General features: G+C 41.0%; 1 protein-coding gene across 15 annotated transcripts in view; it reads right to left on the bottom strand.

Moving 5' to 3' along the window:
• Positions 1 to 393: 393 nt before the first annotated feature.
• The window catches only part of SLMAP (sarcolemma associated protein), a 179,887-nt gene continuing 159,338 nt past the window's right edge, over positions 394 to 20,942 (bottom strand). For 12 of the 15 annotated variants that reach the window (XM_030571356.1, XM_030571360.1, XM_030571350.1 and 9 more), the window contains 5 exons: positions 18,445 to 18,765; positions 15,741 to 15,858; positions 14,619 to 14,790; positions 9,006 to 9,140; positions 394 to 2,382 (listed from right to left, as the gene is read on the bottom strand). In XM_030571356.1, the coding sequence (XP_030427216.1) occupies positions 2,293 to 2,382; positions 9,006 to 9,140; positions 14,619 to 14,790; positions 15,741 to 15,858; positions 18,445 to 18,765 (836 nt within the window). In that variant the 3' untranslated portion in view covers positions 394 to 2,292. Of the gene's footprint in view, positions 2,383 to 3,431; positions 3,522 to 9,005; positions 9,141 to 14,618; positions 14,791 to 15,740; positions 15,859 to 18,444; positions 18,766 to 20,942 lie in introns of all 15 variants that reach the window. The other 3 variants (XM_030571357.1, XM_030571347.1, XM_030571353.1) reach the window with 1 other exon arrangement.

The raw sequence follows: 20,942 nt of genomic DNA, 5'->3' as shown, positions 1-20,942 counted from the left end.
AGAGAAGCTAGTGGGAGAAGGAGGGATACTGCCTCAAGCTCCTGCACTACCCTCAACAACTCCTTTCACAGCTGCCTCAGGCTCTCTGCACTGTCCATAACCACCTTTCCACCGGCTTTCCATCCCTATTATAAGCACCCTACAAGCTCCACCACAAAAAAACTCTCTTCCATATTTTTCCACAGCACCAAACCCCAACCCCTCGTGCTCCCATTCCTTTTCTGCTTCAAACTAGACCTGGACAGGAGAGAGATTTAAATTTAAACCAATGTGAAATGAAAAGTAAAACCTTTTCGATTATCAAACATGCTGCAAACATTGTAGTAATCCCTAGCACACAATGAATTTAACAAAGATGTGCGGTTTTCAAATGAGATTCAACTCAAACATGCATACGGAGAGTAAAGTTATTTTATTAAATCATGCACATCACGTGTGTTAGTGCAAATAGTTTAATCTGTACTCGAGAAATTCTATTGTACTTTTTATACCTTTACAAAATAGATTTAAAACAATTTACTTTAAAAAATGTAATTCTGAAGTAAAGCATTTCAGAACAATATTTGCAATAATCTATATACAAGAGGTACAGAGTACCACTGGCATATGAGTGTTTTGTGATTGGGTGGCTTCCTGCAACTGAAAAAGATGAAATGTTAACTAGGTGATCCAATATTATAGTCTAAAAGTCACTTGTGGACTTATTCTTCCATAAATCTAATAATCCTCCCATTAGCAAATCCCAAGTATTTTAAGATAGAACCTTTAATTAAAGGACAATGACCCTCAAAACCTCACAAGGCAAATTATATGCTAAAATTCTATTTAAATATTCAACTATATCTGTTGATTGCCATTAAATATTTTAAAGCCAATTAAATCTTTGCTGAGATTATCTTCCTATTCTTAAATTTCCATTAGATGAATTCATTTTACTTTGCAATCCTTTAGTATGTTATATAGAACCTTAATAAAACTTTTTTAACTGAACTGTTGAGTTGCACAAGATAACTATAGCCAACACTTAATTCATTGTTTAACTACAGTGGTTACCCAATCAAAAAGTCAATAACTAACAACAGTTGCCACCCTTCAACTAGGAAATAAACTTTTTAATAGGGACCACTGTATGAAGCTATATTATGCATATTGTGTCATGTAATGTTGATGCAAAAGTTTCTAATTACCAAAAGTAAACACTCTCAGCTTATTAACTTGATGCATACACGACCAGTTAGATGACTCTAACTTGGCAACAGCTTGCCTATCTTGGATTTTTTCAGTTACCCATAGATGCATTGTAGCACCTCCCATATTGAAGTTTTCAACAAAAACTTACCTAAATAGACAAATATTATTTCTTCAGTTCAGTTTTGAAAGTACTAAATGACTGAAAAAATAAGTTGCTAAAATGTGATATGTGTGAAAATATTTGAATTTTAAAGAATGTCTCTCTTTAAATATATGAAATTTAATAAATTACATTCGAACTAAAGGTAATATAAATTGGATCACTGCACTACGTCCATCAAATGACCAAGATTTTGCTCCCAGAAATACCTTAGTTCACTCAAGAACACACACAAGCACACATTCCCACACGCACACACAAAATATCCTAGGCAGGTGTTTGCCATCCAATGTCTTATCTGTCTCTTTAAGGCTGGAAATGAATTGTATTTATTCCCAAAATTATTAATAAAGCAGAATCATTACTGAAGCAAAATATCTGTTTCCTTCAAAAGGCCTGGAAAGAGAAGTTATTTTAAGTCTTGTTCCCACTAGTTCAGTGACTTGCAGTAAGTAAAAATGCTACATAAATGTAAAAAAAATATTTCAAACTGAAAGGCACTGAGCATACTGCCTCTGTTTCCAAGTATCTGTAAGGTTATTTGACATGGGCATCCAAATCAGAAATGTGTTTTTCTTTTAAATTTGGCAATCAGATTCTAAAGTAAAATATCCACAAACCTACCCATTATAAATAATTTGGTACCAAGAAGCCTACTTTAGGCCACCATAATAGTATTTAGAATCCCAACATACTAATTTAAAAATTACATGAAATTGTAAGCAAAAATATTGCTCACAGTAGAATGAAGTCATAATTTTATTCCCTCTTTATAGACAGATACATTTTATACAGTTTAAAGCAATGACCCTACTACTGTTCTCACACAGAGCTTTGTTGTATTAAGAGGTAAAAAGGAAGAGAAGTAATCTGTTTTTCCCCAGTATGTGAATGATGCCAGCTTCTAAAGGGAGGACGGTGAATGGATTCAACAACAGTTCTCATGGAGAAGCTCTGGTTAGGCCTGAGTACAGCACCACAGCTGTTACAGCAACCAAAGCTGCCATCAGAGGCATCCAGGGCCATTGTCTCTGTATGGAGAGAAAAAAAAATCAATATCATCTCTGTTCTAGTTTACACTACTCAGTTTACCCCTTGGTTCCAATAAGTCCTGAGCACCTGTTGATAAACATCACTAATATGTTTCCCTTGAACCCTTACTGTTGGGAGATCCTGACGCCAAGGGGTTAAACCATATTTGGCCTTCCACAAGGAACTCCAAGAGATGTAGTCATCACAATGGCATGTCACCATAAGTCTCTTTAGTCATACTGTATTTCCAGTTTTGTTACAATGTGCACCTAAGATTATATCTTCTATTAAACCTTTGAGGGATTAAGATGTTTATAATATTGTTTGTGCAAAAGTATTGCTAGACCTATGCTATGCAATAACAGCATCTAACTTCTTTGCTTTGTGTGTTTAAGCCAGATCTGAGAGATTAGTTCTAAGTGGATCCTATCAAGGTAATTATTATTATTATTTTACATCAAGGGTAACAAGTATTTTACACCAGACATACTGGGAGACACTGTAAATGTAATGCAAGCTTGAAGTTAAGAATGCAAACCCACCACCTATTTTTTATTCCCATCTCGACCTTTTTCCACCTTCTTCACAGCAGTAGTGAGAAAGTGAAAAAGTGTTCAAAGTCAGAGAGGAAATTCTAAATCCATAAATAAGAAATAAAGGACCAAATTTCAATTTAAACAGACAAACTCTTCATTTTCCACATTTGATTAAGTAACTAGGTTTTCTTTCAGGTCCTGTCACTGCAGTATTTCACAAAATTTGCCCCATTTTGCTAAAGACAAACTGAGACCAAGTTAGAAGAGAGACATGCAAAACTGGTTAGGTTAGAATTAATTCATAGTTAGAAATATCACAAAGAAACCACACAGATGTTAAAATGATTAGTTGATTGTTCAGCTTGACAGTATCACCACTATGGCATATTAAATGAAGGGTTTGCTTCAGGTAAATAAATATCCGTGAGCAGTTCACCATGCACTATTTTACAAAAATGGCACAAACAGGCGACAGGGACAAACATACATTGACTGAACAGTAGTGCTTGTACCTTTCTCTACCACAATGGGCCGTAACACCAATACAGGAAAGCCAGGATTAGGCCGATGAATACGGCTGGGACGGGTTGTAATATGGAAGGCTAAAGAAGGGAAGGGATATTAAAAATCATTTTTTGCTTTAAAATCAATAAGGTAAAGATGATTTAGATGGGGGAAAATAAGTCAAAGAGTGAGTTTTGTTTTAATCGAAACGTATTAAAGACATCTAACATGATACAGCATGATCTAATTCGGTATACAAAGTTAGTACACCACTCTACTCAAATGAACATGGATATTTAAAAATAAGATGAAGTAAGCAGAAAAATGTTCTAAGGAAGCCTTTTGTCACCACTTAGAATTTAGGATTTCAGGTCAAAATGAAGCTTAGACTGACGTCAATCTATCATATTAGTGTCTTCCTTTTTAAAGGGGGGAAAAAAAAAGGAGGGGAGACTGAGCATGGGTTTTCCTTTACACAATGAAACCTCATCCAGGCATCCCTAGGCAGTGGACTCTGCATATTCTGAATTGATGACACTATATTGACGTGATATTTAAGATCCTGAAGAAAAGAAAACAATCAACGGCTGCATCAGCATTTCAACTCAAAAACCAATGTTAAATGTTTTCATTTTTGAAAATATATTAATTCTGATGGGGGCTTATGAAAAGGGCTCCCAGAGAGTATTTTAATATCAAAAACATAAAAGTCCAAGAAGCACTACGTATTCTTCATCCATTTCCTCACACTCAGCAATTTTCAACCTCCTGCCCACAAGGAAAAATTCTCTTCCTATGAATATCCTACAATTATATCACAATGCAAATCCTGTGGTCAAGACACTTCTATGAGACTGCAACATTATTCAACATTAGCAATGAAGTGTACCACAATGATGTAGTACATATCCATCAGGGGACCCTGGGAGATGAAAATCTCCACCAGGTCATCAGCTTCTGATAGCTCAAATTGCTAAAATCTGAAAGTTGGACTTACGTCTTGATCTCATGTTGTGACAATGTTGTGTTTTTAGATAAAATTCAGGCCATCAGCATAACACATACCTTCTTGTCTCAATGTTTTAATTGCACACAAACTTGTTCAATTCGTTTTAATAGACACTAATACACCTCTTTATTTCAAGCTTTGGCTGGATAACCAGGATGTGTCAGGAACTGGTCAATTCAATTTAAAAGGAGTGACTGACATAGCTGATGTGAACTGGTAACTAATGTCATTTTTTAAACTATCCTTAGAAGACTCCTGCTTTTTCTGTTTCTCTGGCTATATGTGTGTATACACACATACTCAGGAGTAAGTTCAGATCATGCTAGATGTCTTTTTAGTGCTTTTTTGTGCTGAAGCCATGTTGATTTCATATAGTCAGCTAACTGAGTTAAACTCATGTTTATAGACTTCATAGAATAAGTTACTAATAGTTTTTTTTTTTTAAAGGTAACACACGCATTTCAAGCATAACTTCAAATAAAGGTCAGTATATATGAAATTTAGAAGGTGTTCTACCCTGTGCAATACATGCCTTGAATTTATGCTAATTTAAATTTGTTTTAATCAAAGCAATATCCAATAGGCAAGTTATGTGTAATTATAATCAAGGCATTTTCATTTGTGCTGTAAATCCAAATGTCATCTTCCCACAAGAAGCATGGTGGTAGAAATAATCAATGCAGTGTCAAAAAAGTGCCAAAAGATTTCAAATTCATCAAAGCACCTTACATGCTCAGAACCATTCACATGGATAGGTCCATCACTTAAAGTCCCAGGAAATCATCAACAAACTACAAACATGCAAATACATGTAGCTCCATAGGTCTATGCTTTTAGAAAATAACATTGCTTTTTAAAATTAAATATTCACCCCTTCAAAAGAAAGAGGAACACAAAAATCCTCTGGATTTCCATATGAGTTTGCAAATGGAGTAAAGGAATTCTCTCTCCTCTAGCATTTATAGCATATAGAATGGTCTACTGCATTTTATTTTAGCTATCATTACATGCACCCATACAACATGCATGACATACATTAAAAGCAACCACCACATTAAATGTACTTGCCCACAAAAAGACAAGACAACCTTTTTATTCTCTCCCCACACCACCCTGAAATGTAATGAAAGTTTCTTCATTGCTGTCCTCCTGTCAAACCAATGCCTGATCAAAAACATGCGCCCCTAATATTATGATTGAAGATCTGTAAACTCAGGCTTTGGCAGGCCACAAAAGGGAGGAAGTTCCACAGTTGGCATCCTCTCTTCCAAAAATCTTAGCCAAGGGTGAAGTGAAAGATGATGGCTTCAGCCACAAGAAGAGGTTAGTGGTACCTGGAAAACATTTCTAGCTCCTTGGAAGCTCCAGGATTTTTTGAGTCACCTAGCAAAATTAACTGAATTTTCAAAGTTTTAAAAATGTCACCCCATGAGAATCGAATTGAGGCTCCTCGCAGGAGTCCCTCCCTCCATACACTCTTTGCTGTTGCTCATCTTATTTTGTCCTCCTCCAGCCTCCCCATTCTCTGTTTCCCCTCAGTCCTTCCTCCTAGTTTCTCATTGACATACTTAGTTTGCTTCCTGAGGTCCAGGTTCCTAAAAGGTTAAGTGTAAGGAGTCTACTACTTACCACCAGCCACTCAGGGGATGTCTACACTGAATTAAAAATTCAGGCTCAGACTCAGGTTTGAGCCCCACCCCCCCACCATCCACACATAAATCTATCTGACTTAGGTCAGCAAGCACTTCAGGACCCAAATTCTAGGACCCAATCAGGGGGGTGGGTCTGAGCCCAAGTCCTGTTGAGACTTCGGTCCTACCTCTGTTAGTTTGCAGTCTGGACACAGATCAAGCTATAGATCCAAGTCAGAAAGTCTGCATAGTGCAGCATGGGTGTGTTAGGACTGTTGTGAGACCTGGGGGGTCCAGCAATTGTAAACCAAAGTTTTGAATGCAGTGTGGTCACTCAAACATGGGCTTGGAAACACCTAGTCTATGAATGTGGGTGCCACAGACCTGGGTTTATAATGCAGTGCAAACATACCCCTAATGGGCCTGATTCATCAGGGAATACTTTTTCCTGTTCCCTCTCACACATAGTGCTTAAAGCCAAAAGGGACCACCAGAGTGTGGTCTGTCATTAAAAATTTGGGGAAGGATTCCAAGCAGGAAATAAACTGTGTGAGATTACCACAAATAGCACATAAAGCAACAAGAAGAGTGTGAATATGGTCTCCCCTTTTCTTTCCTCCTTTCCCAATTCTGCTGCATGTTAAGAGGTCTACAGCGGAGTAGGGTAGTTATATTGGCTCTAACAGTGTTGGTGGCATTCAGTCGGTGTTGTAGGCACCAAAAGCTGTCTCTGGCAGTACACTCAATCCTGTAATGTATTTAAAATTAATTACTACAAAAAAGAGCATTCCAGTTACTCAGGCTGGAAAGCGTAGTACATTTGAGCTATACTTCCCAACCTAAGTTCCCAGTAAGCTGCGCAGCTCAGCAGCAGCCTATTTAGTGCCATGCAGGCGCTCAAGGAACTTGCCCAGGGACCTGCCGCAGCCGAGGGAGGGGTGACCCTCCCCTGACACATAGCCCAGCCCCCAACCTGCCGTGCTGGGGTGGCATGGCCGAACTGGGCCCACCAATGGTTGGGGCGGGGCAGAATGGCCAGGGACCGCACCAGGCACAGCTGGAGCAGCCCAGACCTGCTGGGGCATCGTGGCCGAAGTGGCACGAGGCCGCTGCGGCCAGGTCTCCCCCTGCCCGGACCTAGCCAGGGCAGCCCTCCGCCAGCCCAGACCTGCTGGGGCTGGAGGAGGGGTGCCTATCCTGCATCTGCAACCCCAGAGGTGCTGCAGCCGGGAGAGGTGCCCCTTCCCTGGAGCCGAGGTGTTGCTGCGGGGAAACAGAGCTGCGGGGAGTCCTCTCTGTCCACCATAGCCCCTGAGCACCCTCCTGCACTCCAAACCCCTCATCCTTGGCCTCACCCCAGAGCCCACACCCCAACTCTCTGCCTCAGCTCCGAGTCCCTCATCTCTGGCCCCACTCCTGAGCCTGCACCCCCAGCTGGAGCCCTTACCCCCTGCACTACAACCCTCTGCCCCAGCCCTGAGCCCCTCATCCCCAGCCCCACCCCTGAGCCCGCACCCCTAGCTGAAGCCCTCACCCCCTGCATCCCAACCCTCTGCCCCACCCCTGAGCCCGCACCCCCAGCTGGTGCCTTCACCCCCTGCACCCCAACCCTCTACCCAGGGGCGAAAGTAACTTAAAGGACTTACCGGTATGCCGGAGTCCTCAACCAGAAGAGGCAGGGCCTTTCAAGATTTAAAGGCTGTGGGACTCTGGCTGTGAGCCCCAGGGCCTTTAAATCACCCCAGAGCTACCAGTTGCAGAGGCAGCTGGGAGCCCTGGGGCTCAGGGGCGAATTAAAGGGCTCCAGCCACTGCAGGGAGCTCCAGGCCCTTTAAATCACCACAGGAGCCCGGCTGCCAGAGCTCCGGCACGGATTTAAAGGGCCTGTCAATGGCCAGAGCCCAGGCCCTTTAAATCCCCACTGGAGCCCGGCTGCTGAAGCTCTGGTGGCGCTTTAAAGGGCCCGGGGCTCCCTGCAGTGGCTGGAGCCCCGGGCCCTTTAAAACCCCGCCCATGCCCAGCTGCTGGAGCTCTGGCGGGGATTTAAAGGGGCCAGGGCTCCTCACAGCAGCAGAAGCACCAGGCCGTTTAAATCACCGCCACAGAAGCCGGTCCAGTCCGGCATGGCATACTGGCTTTTGCGGTTACGCCGTACTGGACTGTACCAGCTTACTTTCACTTCTGCCTCTACCTCAGCCCTGAGCCCCCTCCCTCACTCCAAACCCCTCAGCCCCACCCCCCACCACATGAATTTTGTTATGTGCACCAATATGAAGATCATGTGTCACACACCATCTCCATATTGGTGCATATAACAAAATTCATTCCGCACATGGGTGGGAAAAATTAGAGGGAACAGTGTTCTTAATGTGTGCAGCACTAGCCTATCACGGACCTTTGTCCTTAAGAGGCAAGACCAGGAGACAGTCAGAGGATAACATTTACTGAACGGACCACCACACAGAAGGAAAATATCCTGGGAAAGATCTGTTTTTCTGTTATTTTTAATAAAATTGTTTGTGTCCAGGTCTTTTGGCTTCTGTGCAGAAGATTTTCAGAGAGGATTTTTTGCATTTGTTTGTGAAGTGAAAATGTTTTACCTGGCTCTGTTTGCTAGTCATTAGTCCAGATTTTTAAAGAAAGCAGAAGCACAGTGACATGTGTAAAACAGTGTATGCAGTTATGCACCTAATTTATGAGCACAATTACTGCAATTGTGTATTCAATCTGCATATTTGTGCATGCAAATACACAGGAATCTAAACTGTTACTTGCATGTACAAAGACAGTAGTGCAGCACACATTAGGTATGCAATTGCAAGTGGATTTTTGTACACATCCCTTTTGAAAACCTGGTCTTTTCCATTTAACACTCAGATATTCTCACAATCAACAAGAGACTTGCCAACATAGAGGCCCACACATAATTTGTACAGACTTACATTGTTTTCTTTTTCTTGTAGCAGCTTCAGGTTGTCTTTACATTGTTTGAGCTCATCTGTGATTGATTGCTTTTCTTGCTCAGTTATCTCAAACTTCAGCTTCAGCTCTGAGAGTACAGTCTGTGTCTTTTCATACTAGAGGCAAAAAAAAAGTAATCTACAGACTCATCTTAAATTAGACATTAGGTGTTAAATTCTGTTAAAGTAAGTCAATGAAGCTTCAGAAACAAAACTGTCCTTATCGATCACATTTCAAGACAATTTGGTCAGAACTAGCAGTTCCATATAAAAACAGCAGATGAGAGATCTGTTTGGATGATAATTAAAACCATCTTATATCCTAACGAAAAACTACAAGAACGAACCTTTTTTCCATTCTTACTGAAACAGTCTTTTAAGTTTTCTTTTTACTATGGATTTCTCCCCCTTGTGTTGAAGGCTTAGAACTAGTTGCATATATGCCTTTTTGATAGCAGAGAGGCTCATAACATCCTACTGCAGGCATAACTAATGGAGAACAAAGTCTTATTTATATAGTGCCTCATCTTGCATGATACAAACATCTTTACTAAATAAACATAGGCTATATTCATAAATTACTTTACCTACCACTAGAATGCAGCCTTCTTCTTGGATAGAAGGCAGCAACTACCAGTGTACACTACTGCACTATATTTTAAAAAAGTAAGTAAGGACCACTATTAACCAAATGAAACTGCCTGGGGAATTTAAGGTGGCAGAACATAACACCACAAATCAAAATGTTGCCTAGAAATTGAGGCTACCCTCCCCTAACATTAATATAAAGTGATATGCAAACTTTAATGACAACTTCAGTAACTCTTTTACATTTTATTCAAAAGATAGCACATCCAACCACAGTAGGTCCCATACCAGGGCATTAGTTCAGAACAGAATCAAAGAAGTATTTCTCCTACTAAATAACTCAATCTACTTCCTAGAACACTCAGAGTTTTCCTTTGTAGGTTTTCCATCCATTTGCTAATCAGATCAGACCCTGCTCTCTTTGTGATATAATCAGCAGTGATTCTTCATTAGAATGATTTTAGTTGCCTAGGATATTCTGAGATAGTCCACTAATTCTGGAGTTTATCATTTATTTACACAGACAAACAAAAATATTTTCATAGACAGGAGGGCGAGGAATTATGCACTTTTCAAGTGGGGTGAATTCACTATAGTGTGTCATGTGAAACTACAGTGTGCTGGTGGCCAACTACATTGACAGCAGTGCCTGAACATATTCAGCTTACACGCCATACCAAACACAACGTGCTTACAGTGTCCCTCAGTAATCTAGATGGACAATAATTAGGCTGTCAAGCGATTAAAAAAAAATTAATCGCAATTAATCGCGTGATCATCCTGCCCGCTTCTTGTTTACAGTGTCATCTGAAAGTAAGAACAGGTGTTCGCATGGCATTGTTGTAGCTGGCGTTGCAAGATATTTATGTGCCAGATTTACTAAAGATTCGTATGTCCCTTCATGCTTCAACCACCATTCCAGAGGATGTGTTCATTCCAATGACTGGTCCTGCCTGAAAAGATAGATCCAAAGCAGTGCGAACTGATGCATGTTCATTTTCATCATCTAAATCAGATGCCACCAGCAGAAGGTTGATCTTCTTTATTGGTGGTTCGGGTTATATAGTTTCTGCATCTGAATGTTGCTCTTTTAACCTTTCTTAAAGCATGTTCCACACCTCGTCCCTCTCAGATTTTGGAAGACACTTCAGATTCTTAAACCTTGGGGCGAGTGCTGTAGCTATCTTTAGAAATCTCACATTGGTGCCATCTTTCTGTTTTGTCAAATCTGCAGTGAAAGTGTTCTTAAAATGAACAACATGTGCTGGGTCATCATCCAAGAGTGCTATAACATGAAATATATGGCAGAATGTGGGTAAAACAGCAGGAGACAGGTAATTTTCCCCCCAAGGAGTTCAGTCACAAATGTAATTAATGCATTTTTTTAAAATGAGCTTCTTCAGCATGGAACCGTATCCTCTGGAATGGTGGCTGAAGCATGAAGGGGCATACAAATGTTCAGCACATCTGGCATGTAAATACCTTGCAATGCCAGCTACAAAAGTGCCATGAGAACATCTGTTCTCATTTTCAGGTGACATTGTAAATAATAAGTGGGCAGCATTATCTCCCATAAATGTAAATAAACTTGTTTGTCTGAGCAACTGGCTGCACAAGTAGAAGAACTGAGTGGACTTGTAGGCTCTAAAGGTTTACATTGTTTTGGTTTTGAGTGCAGTTATGTAACAAAAAAAATCTACACTTGTAAGTTGTACTTTCACGATAAAGAGATTGCACTACAATACTTGTATAAGGTGAATTGAAAAATACTATTTTTTATCATTTTTACAGTGCAAATATTTGTAATAAAAATAATATAAAATGAGCACTGTACACTTCATATTCTGTGTTGTAACTGAAATTAATATATTTGAAAATGTAGAAAAACATTCAAAAATACTGAATACATTTCAATTGGTATCCTATTGTTTAACAATGTGATTAAAAATGCTTAGACAATGTGTCAAGCATTCCTCTGTCAAGGGAAGCTTGTCCCTATCATTCAAGGTCTATAGGTATTCAAATTATTTTACAGGCTACAAGGTAACCCTCACATTAAAACAGAAGTCTCTATCATTTGAGCTAAAAGTAGCAGCTCCTTTATTGATATAGAACTTCTATAGTTATAAAGTTACATGTTAACATTAATTTACATTTTTTTCTGAAATATGAAAATGGTATATAACATCATGGTGATTAATTTATGACAAATCAAGGAAAAGTATTACAAAAACAATAATGAGAAATCCCCAGTGACTGGATAAAGCTTCTCTAATTGTGTTCATGAGAAAAGGAACTAACTATTGCAGCTTTTTCCCCCATAGAGTATGTGCTTCAGCAGCCTCATCTGAAGGGTTTTAACTTTATCATATGCACTTCTTAATCACCTTCAAAAATCCTGGGGATCCAAGCGAGGCTTTATTAAATAGGAAGGACACTCATCTTAGCAGAGGATGTGAATTCCTAATGCTTAGGAAAAATGGGTGTGGCTAATATAGTACACGCATTGTCTCAGAACAGTTAACTATTTATACAGGTTACTGAGAATTTAATGCTGTGGTTAAGAAGATGACTGCCTATCTGCCATCTCAATGGTAGTCAGGGTACGTCTACACTATGGGATAATTCCAATTTTACATAAACTGGTTTTATAAAACAGATTATATAAAGTCGATGCAAGCGGCCACACTAAGCACATTAATTCGCCGGTGTGTGTCCATGGTCCGAGGCTAGCGTCAATTTCCGGAGTGTTGCACTGTGGGTAGCTATTCCGTAGCTATCCCATAGTTCCCTCAGTCTCTCCCGCCCCTTAGAATTCTGGGCTGAGAGCCCAGTGGCTGATGGGGCAAAAATCACTGTCGCAGGTGGTTCTGGGTAAATGTCGTCAGTCATTCCTTCCTCCGGGAAAGCAACGGCAGACAATCATTTCACGCCCTTTTTCCCTGGATTGCCCTGGCAGACGCCATAGCACGGCAACCATGGAGCCTGTTCAGCATTTTTTTTATTTTTTTATTTATTTTTTACAGTCACCGTATGTGTACTGGATGCCGCAGACAGAGGCAATACTCCAGCGCTACACAGCAGCATTCATTTGCTTTTGCATGATAGCAGAGACGGTTACTAGTCGTTCTGTACTGTCTGCTGCCAGTGTAATTTGGCAATGAGATGACGGTTATCTGTCCTTCTGTGCTGTCTGCTGCTATCATGGGTGCCCCTGGCTGAGATCGGCCGGGGGCGCAAAAGCAAAACTGGGAATGACTCCCTGAGTCAATCCCTCCTTTATGTTGTATCTAAAAATAGAGTCAGTCCTGCCTAGAATATGGGGCAAGTGTACTAGAGAACCAGTGTATCAGAGAGCACAGCTGCTCCGTGTCAGATCCCGCAGAAATGATGAGCTACATGCCATTCACGGGGGGTGCCCCTGCAACAACCCCACCTGTTGCTTCTCTCCTCCCCCAACCTTCCTGGGCTACCGTGGCAGTGTCCCCCTCATTTGTGTAATGAAGTTATAAAGAATGCAGGAATAACAAACAGTGACTTGTTAGTGGGATAAAATGAGGGGGAGGCAGCCTCCCAGTGCTATGACAGTCCAGGCAGGACATTAAGCGGTGCGGAGGAGAGGAGCCCAGCATGCCGCTGCTATAATAGTCCAGGCAGTACAGAATCTTTTCTTTACACAGGAAAGGGAGGGGGCTGATGGAGCTCAGCCCCCAGTTGCTATGATGAGGACGGTTACCAGCCGTTCTGTCCCATCTACTGGGAATGACCAGGAATCATTCCTATTTTTACCCAGGCGCCCCTGAGGCCAGCCAGGGGTATTCAGCAGTTATCAAGCATGTTGTAACCATCTGCCACCGGGGAGGGAAGAGGAGCAGATACTGCTCTTTACTGCCGCAGCATCGCGTCTACCAGCAGCATTCAGTAGACATAGGGTGACATTAAAAAAAGTCAAGTAACGATTTTTTTCCCTTTTCTTTCACATGGTGGAGGGAGGGGGTACATTGATGAGCTATTCCCTGAACCATGCTGGACAATGTGTTTGAACCTACAGGCATTGGGAGCTCAGCCAAGAATGCAAATACTTTTCGGAGACTGCTGGGGACTGTGGGATAGCTGGAGTCCTCACAGCACCCTCTCCCTCCCTCCATAAGCGTCCATTTGAGTCTCTGGCTTCCCGTGACGCTTGTCACGCAGCACTGTATAGCCTGTAGATTTTTTTTTTCCAAACGCTTTGGCATTTTGTCTTCTGTAATGGAGCTCTGATAGAACAGATTTGTTTCCCCATACAGCGATCAGATCCAGTATCTCCCGTATGGTCCATGCTGGAGCTCTTTTTGGATTTGGGATTGCATTGCCACCTGTGCTGATCCGAGCTCCACGCTGGGCAAACAGGAAATGAAAATCAAAATTTCGCGGGGCTTTTCCTGTTTACCTGGCCACTGCATCCGAGTTGAGATTGCTGTCCAGAGCAGTCACAATGGTGCACTGTGGGATACCGCCCGGAGGCCAATACCGTCGATTTGCGGCCACACTAACCCTAATCTGATATGGTAATACCGATTTTAGCGATACTCCTCTCATCGGGGAGGAGTACAGAAACCGATTTAAAGAGCCCTTTATTTCGATATAAAGGGCCTCGTAGTGTGGACGGGTACAGTGTTAAATCGGTTTAACGCTGCTAAAATCAGTTTAAACGCATAGTGTAGACCAGGCTTCATAAGTGAAAGCTGCCCATGAACAGCATGAAAACCAGTGCACTTTGCCTGCAAAGCAAATATTTAGAAAGTTTCCAAACACACAGACAACTTACTTGAGCTTCCCTTTTAGGTTAACAAATTTCTCATTTGTGCATTAAGTCCCACTCACACAGAACCATTTTTATTAATAATAATTTTCAGAAGTTTTAAGGTCATAGCTATTTTCACTGTATTTCCATCTAGCTAGCATAAATATCAGTTGCTGGTCACAGGATGCAATCGTAACAGGAATTAATGTCTTTCCTTTTACCTCTTTCTGAACATCCTTTGCTTGATTCTCAGCTTCACTGAGTAGAGTTTTTAGACTAGCTGCATCGCGTTGATGTTGTTCCTTCAAAGATCCCACTTGATTTTCAAGTTGCTTTCGGGTCATTTCAAGAACACTTAGATCACTGGTTAGCGCTAAACTCTGTTTCTGAGAACTAAAAAACAATATTCAATTCATGCTTCACATTTTAAAATAAAACATTTACATGATTTACAAAGAACTTTTTAGCCCTAAGAACTTTACAAACCTGGGTCCCTCACCACCAGTGGGGGCTCAAAGCTCTGGGATCCCCCTGCCCTCTCCCCAGTGCCAGGGAGCTGCAGGAATTCCCCTGCTGCCACCAGAGTGAGGAGCTGTGGGGGCCTTCCTGCCCCTCCCATGGCGGCTGGTAGTGTCCCTGTCACCCACAGTAGCCAGGAGCTGTGCGGTAACCCCCTTGCCTGCAATGGCTGGGAGCTTAGGGGTCCGCTGCCTCAGGTGGTGGGGTAATTCGCAGCTCTCTGCCACTGCGGGAGGTGGCAGGACCCTGCAGCTCCCAGCTGACGGGGCTAAAGTCATGGAGGCCTTTGGAAGTTATGGATTCTGTGACTTCCACGACCTCTGACAAAATCGTAGCCTTAACCATGAACATTAGTGATGTGACAGAATAGAGGATCCTGCAATCCTATTTCAATGTTATTTGCAAGCTCCAAATGTTGAGGATTTTCTAATCCAAGTTTTTATACATATTTTTCTTCTTTTGAGCAGTAAAGGAAGACAACCTTTACTAAGTCCCTATTAAAGAGTCAAAATTTAATGTAATATATGATGTGTCATCTGAAGCATATTTTATGTTCATTAGTAATACACAAATATTTAAAAAAATAGAGCACAAAATGTGTAAATGTAACTAATTGTAAATGTGAACTGTTCTTTGACCAAAACTAACTGTAAATCAAAAGTTAATAAAATGCATAATATACATTTCCGCTCTCTTGTGTACAAGCTATTTAAAAAACAAAACAAAAAATATAATTGACCCCTAATTTTTAAAGTCCTTTTTAGCTGTTATAGAAACCTTTTGAGCTAAGGCCATTTGTAACCTTTAGAGTCAGTAGCTCTTACCTATGAAGCTCCTTCTCTTGTCGCTGAAGTTCAGATGCAAGCAAAATATTCTCATTCTTTAAGGAGAGGCATTCAGCTTCTAGATCACTCCACTCCTTTCTCAACTTTCCAAGTTCACCTGTAAACAATGTAACATTACTCTGAGTAAAACAGTCAAAGAAATAATGTTTCATGTGCCCTCAAAAAGTAACAAGGAAAAATCTGAGATGACTTGTAAAAACTGTAACTTGTCAAGTTGATTATTATGCTGTACAAGTTTTGTGGCACAGAACTCGTATATATCATATATCAAATTACAAACCAACATTAATAGTTTGACACACAAACACTTAGATTAGAATCACAGAAGATTAAGGTTGGAAGAGACCTCAGGAGGTCATCCAGTCCAATCCCCTGCTCAAAGCAGGACCAACCTCAGCTAAATCATCCCAGCCAGGCTTTGTCAAGCAGGCCTTAAAAATCTTCAAGGATGGAGATTCCATCACCTCCCTAGGGAACCCATTCCAGTGCTTCACCACCCTCATAGTGAAATACTTTTTCCTAATATCCAACCAAGACCTCCCACTGCAACTTGAGACCACTGCTCCTTGTTCTGTCATCTATCACTACTGAGAACAGCCGAGCTCCATCCTCTTTGGAACCCCCCTTCAGCTAGTTGAAGGATGCTATCAAATCCTCCTTCTCTCTTCTCTTCTGCAGACTAAATAAGCCCAGTTCCCTCAGCCTCTCCTCATAAATCATGTGCCCCAGCCCCCTAATCATTTTTGTTGCCCTCGACTGGACTCTCTTCAATTTGTCCACATCCTTTCTGTAGTGGGGGGCCCAAAACTGGAAGCAATACTCCAGATGTGACATGATCAGTGCCAAACAGAAGGGAATAGTCACTTCCCCTGATATGCTGGCAAGGCTCCTACTAATGCAGCCCAATAGGCAACAAGGGCAAACTGTTGACTCATATCCAGCTTCTTGTCCATTGTAATCTCAGGTCCTTTTCTGCAGAACTGCAATTTTGCCACTATTTCTTAGTGCTGCTACTTCTTATAAAAAGTCAAGACAGTAAAAAAAAAAAAAAGTCTTTAGATTTTGAAAACTGAAAAAGTTATGGAAAAGTTTATTTGAAGCATCTGCTTTCCAGCCACTGACACCTAACTACAAAATTATTAGCACTAGTAGAGTTCAGGAGAATCAGAAATTACTAGATGCCATACATGTCCTAAAGCCACGTAACAAAGTATTTAAAGCAAACACTGGAAGCTTGAAATCAAATCTGTGAAAATCAGCAACCAGTGCAACTAGTAGAGGAAGTCTTGGGGATGTAGTGACAAGAGACTGGATTAGGCAAAGCTCTCTCACGGTATGTCTATACTGCAATCAGACACCCGTGGCTGGCCCATGCCAGCTGACTTGGGCTGCGGAGCTGTTGAATTGCAGCCCAAGCCAGGACATCTACACTGGACATCTACACTGCAAACAAACAACCTTGCAGCTTGAGCCTGAGTCAGCTGGCATGGGCCAGTCATAGGTTTTTAATTGCAGTGTAGACATACCTCAGACTTTCACAAAATGTAATTAATGCAGAATTCTAAATCTTGTGTATGTACCAACTTCCATCTACACACCACTGAAGAAATGTCAGTACAAGTATAATTTATACTACTCTTACTGTATATTGTAATCTGTATCCTGAGCTCCTTGAAATGCTTAATGTAGATGTCAGTATAGGAAGCTTGTATCACTCTAACATAGGTTCAAGATAAACACCAGAATTAGAGTTGACGCTGGAAGATGCTACTGGAGTGCAGTACTGTAGGATGCAGTTCCATTCATCATCTATATTGTTTCTGTATTGGTGCCCATCATTGTAGTATCTGAGCACCTCATAGGTTAGCAGATTGGCACAAGATCCCTAGTGAACTTCTGGAGTCTCTGGCTCTCTTGAATTTTTCTTTGATCAAAGGAAAATCCTCTTGCAGTGAGAGAGATTGGTGGGAGAAGTAGTTGTGTCACTCTGGTTATTTTAGAAAAGCTTTTGTGAAAGAGAGAGATCTTGAAGTATGGCCTAAATGTGCCAGACTCCAGATTACTTCTCTCTCTCCTGGGAATTTGTTCCCTAGCTGGATTCCCTCCTCTGAGAAACACCTTGTTGCCTGCTCTCACATTATCATGGTTTGCAATCTGTATTGCTGAATATGAATGCAATTGTCTTGACAGCTGATAGACTGCACTGAAGGATTGATTCCTTGAACTGGCAGCAGAAGTGAGCTGGAAGTCGGTGGATTGTCCAGGTCTCTTAGCCAAATGTCTAGAAGATTACAGCTATGGAGGTTTGCTGAGCACTTTGCAACTCCTGTGGTAATGTATATTCCTATAATATGTGGAGTTTGCCATGCTTTTCAGCTATTGCCACTATACTCTTATTTCAATGAAAAGCATACCTAAGTTTATAACTAACATCTTATAGGAATAATTAGACAAAATTTAAACTGCAATTTAAGAGACAGAAAGCAGTGTAGAATTATTCTGTAGTGTATTCATGCAAAGTTTCTAGTTAAATTTCAGATTTGTTTGTTTACCCTATGGATTTTGATGGTAAAGAAAATACAGAATAATAATGGCCTGAGTAATTTAATTCTAAATATTTGCCACTCAGACATCTCAAAGTGATTGTGATAGTTCCCATCAGGATGAGCCATGACCTTCTTACCTTGTAAACGAGTAGCTTCCTCTCTCTGCTGATCCTCACACTGCTGACATCGCAGCTGGAAACTGGCTTGAAGATTGACAATTTCTTTTTCGTATTCTGAGGCTTCTTTTCGCCAACGTTCAAGTTCAGCCCGCACCTCCTGCAGCTCTTCTTGCAAAGCAGCAATATCAGTGTCTCGTTCTGATGCAGCTTTTTCTGCCCTTTGTTGAAGTAGCAGAATCTCATCTTGAGCACGTAGCAATTCATCTCGAGTGCTTGAAATTTCATTCTCCTTTTCCTCACGAAGATGCTCAATATCTTCCTGCAACCTATGCAGCTGGGCTGGAAAGTAATGTATACAAGTACAGTATAGATTTTTCTAAGCTATATTTATTACATTTGAAGAAAACCTAGAGGGGAAAAAACTCCTCCTTTAACCAACTGAAGCTCAATGGATTAAAAAACAAAAATGTGATTCAAATAGTTACATTCACAAATATTATGCTCTTAAAAGTACAAGTGGTGATTTCTCTCTGTTAGCACTATATTCTAAATAGATTAATGATGACACCTCTAGCACCTCAGTTCCAGATTTAATTTTATAGTTGGGATTAAACTTTGGACAGGAATGGTTTCTCCAGTCCAGGATGGATTTTCTGGTCTAAGTAAGAATGAGTCAGAATCACTCCTTCTCCAACACCAGAATAGCCAATATCCCAGTGGCTAGGGTACTCACCTGCGAGATTCAGATTCAAGTCCCATCTCTGCCATTGTCTACATCCCTAACTATCAGGCTTTTGTTATTCTAGGGTTGGTCTCTCCCAATCTCTCCTGTTGGAGCTGTTCCACTCTGTAAAAATATTCATTGAAGTAGGGAATCAAACCTGGGTCTTCCACATCTTAAGTGAATGCCCCAACCACTAGGCTATTGGTGGATGTCTCTCAGGCGAAAACCTTTTTGATAAATTTAGTGTAACTTCTTAGTTTTTATTCTCCCATCAAACCTGGCAAAGGACCAATAAATATTCCTTCAGCAAGGAATATTTTTTCTTGAAAAATTTTGAATTTTAGTGGTCTCAGTTATTAATGAATAAAAAGGTCTCAGAATCCTTTGGGCTAGGGTCAAATAGGGGAAGATTCATATCCAGCGAATATTTTTTCAGAAAGCTATTAGCATTTGAAAAAGCGATCATGCTGTAGGGTAATCTTCATTGTAACAATAACTGTCAGGCAGTGTGAGAAAGGTTTCTGAAACGCTGGGTGTAATTTGGAGAGCTATCAAATGAAGTTTCCATGACACATTTTCTTATTTAGGCAATACACAAAAACCATTACCTCATCTGTGCCAAACACTTTAATTGTACAATGACTAATTACATGGGCCCTCACAGTCTCCCTATTCTTCCTATCCACGGATGGAGGAAGCACTACTCTTGTGAATGTAGGGATTCAGCTGCTTCTGTGGAACTATCCATTCTCATCCCCCACTCTTCTCTGGACATCACAGATGGGAATCAAGGAAGAGTGGAGGGCCAGAAGTGTGATGAGTCTGACCACTGCCCACTCTCCTAACCCCATGCAGATCTTCTAGAAAATATACTGGAACATCTGCCATGAGTCATTGGGGATAGTGAAACCAGAGAGTTCACTGTAAAGCATAACCGGCCAGGAGCTAGGGAGACAGTGAAGAAAAGAGTTAAAGCAGAGACACAGAGCCTCACCGTGGGTCTACCAGGTTTGTGGGCAGGTTCTGTGGCTTATTTTTTGCCAGTTGCAAACCTTCCTCACTCTACAAAAGAAAGTAAGGAAATAACTTGAGGGTATCCTTGTTGAGATTTCTCCTCCTCCAGAATCAGATTTCCCACTTTTGCTACTGCTTTGTTTGGTTGGAGACAGTTTTCAGCTAGGCTGTTAACAGAGCAGCCGGCTCAAAACAGATTACTGCTCAGATTTTTCTGCAGGAGGGCATTATCCTGAGAAAGGCCTAAATATTTTTGCTGGAAGGCATATGCAGTACTCTATACACTTTTCAGTGTGAGTGGTATATTACTGAAATTATCACCTGTAACTCATTTGCTGTAGCTATTTTTCTTCTCATAGAAGTTGTTCTTCCTTAGCTTGGTGATGGTTGCTTCCAGATCCACAAGTGTAAATGTAAAAGTGATGTAAGCATTGGATTCCATTTTGCTTTATCTGTTTTGGGCTGGAAAACTCATGGTTTGCTTATTTACCTCAGGTGGAAACAGCTAGTAATGCCATTCCTTCATAAAAAGTATAGGCAGTGGTTCCACTAAAATTTTTATTATTTCAGATTCTGAATTTGAAAGTTACTTTGGAATGGACAGAAGAAGAACTTATTTAGGGAAGTTTTACCAATAAGGAAAGAAACTGACCAAGGCATATGTCATAAACAGATAGCTAAGGGTTAATGTCTCTTCCACCTGAAGCACCTGACCAGAGGACCAATCAGGAAACCGGATTTTTTCAACTTTGGGTGGAGGGAAGTTTGTGTCTGAGTT

The sequence above is a fragment of the Gopherus evgoodei genome, chromosome 7 (assembly GCF_007399415.2).
Source record: "Gopherus evgoodei ecotype Sinaloan lineage chromosome 7, rGopEvg1_v1.p, whole genome shotgun sequence".
NCBI classification, from domain to species: Eukaryota; Metazoa; Chordata; order Testudines; family Testudinidae; genus Gopherus; species Gopherus evgoodei.
Note: the sequence above shows the minus strand (reverse complement) of the source record. Positions and strands in the feature narration are given on the sequence as shown.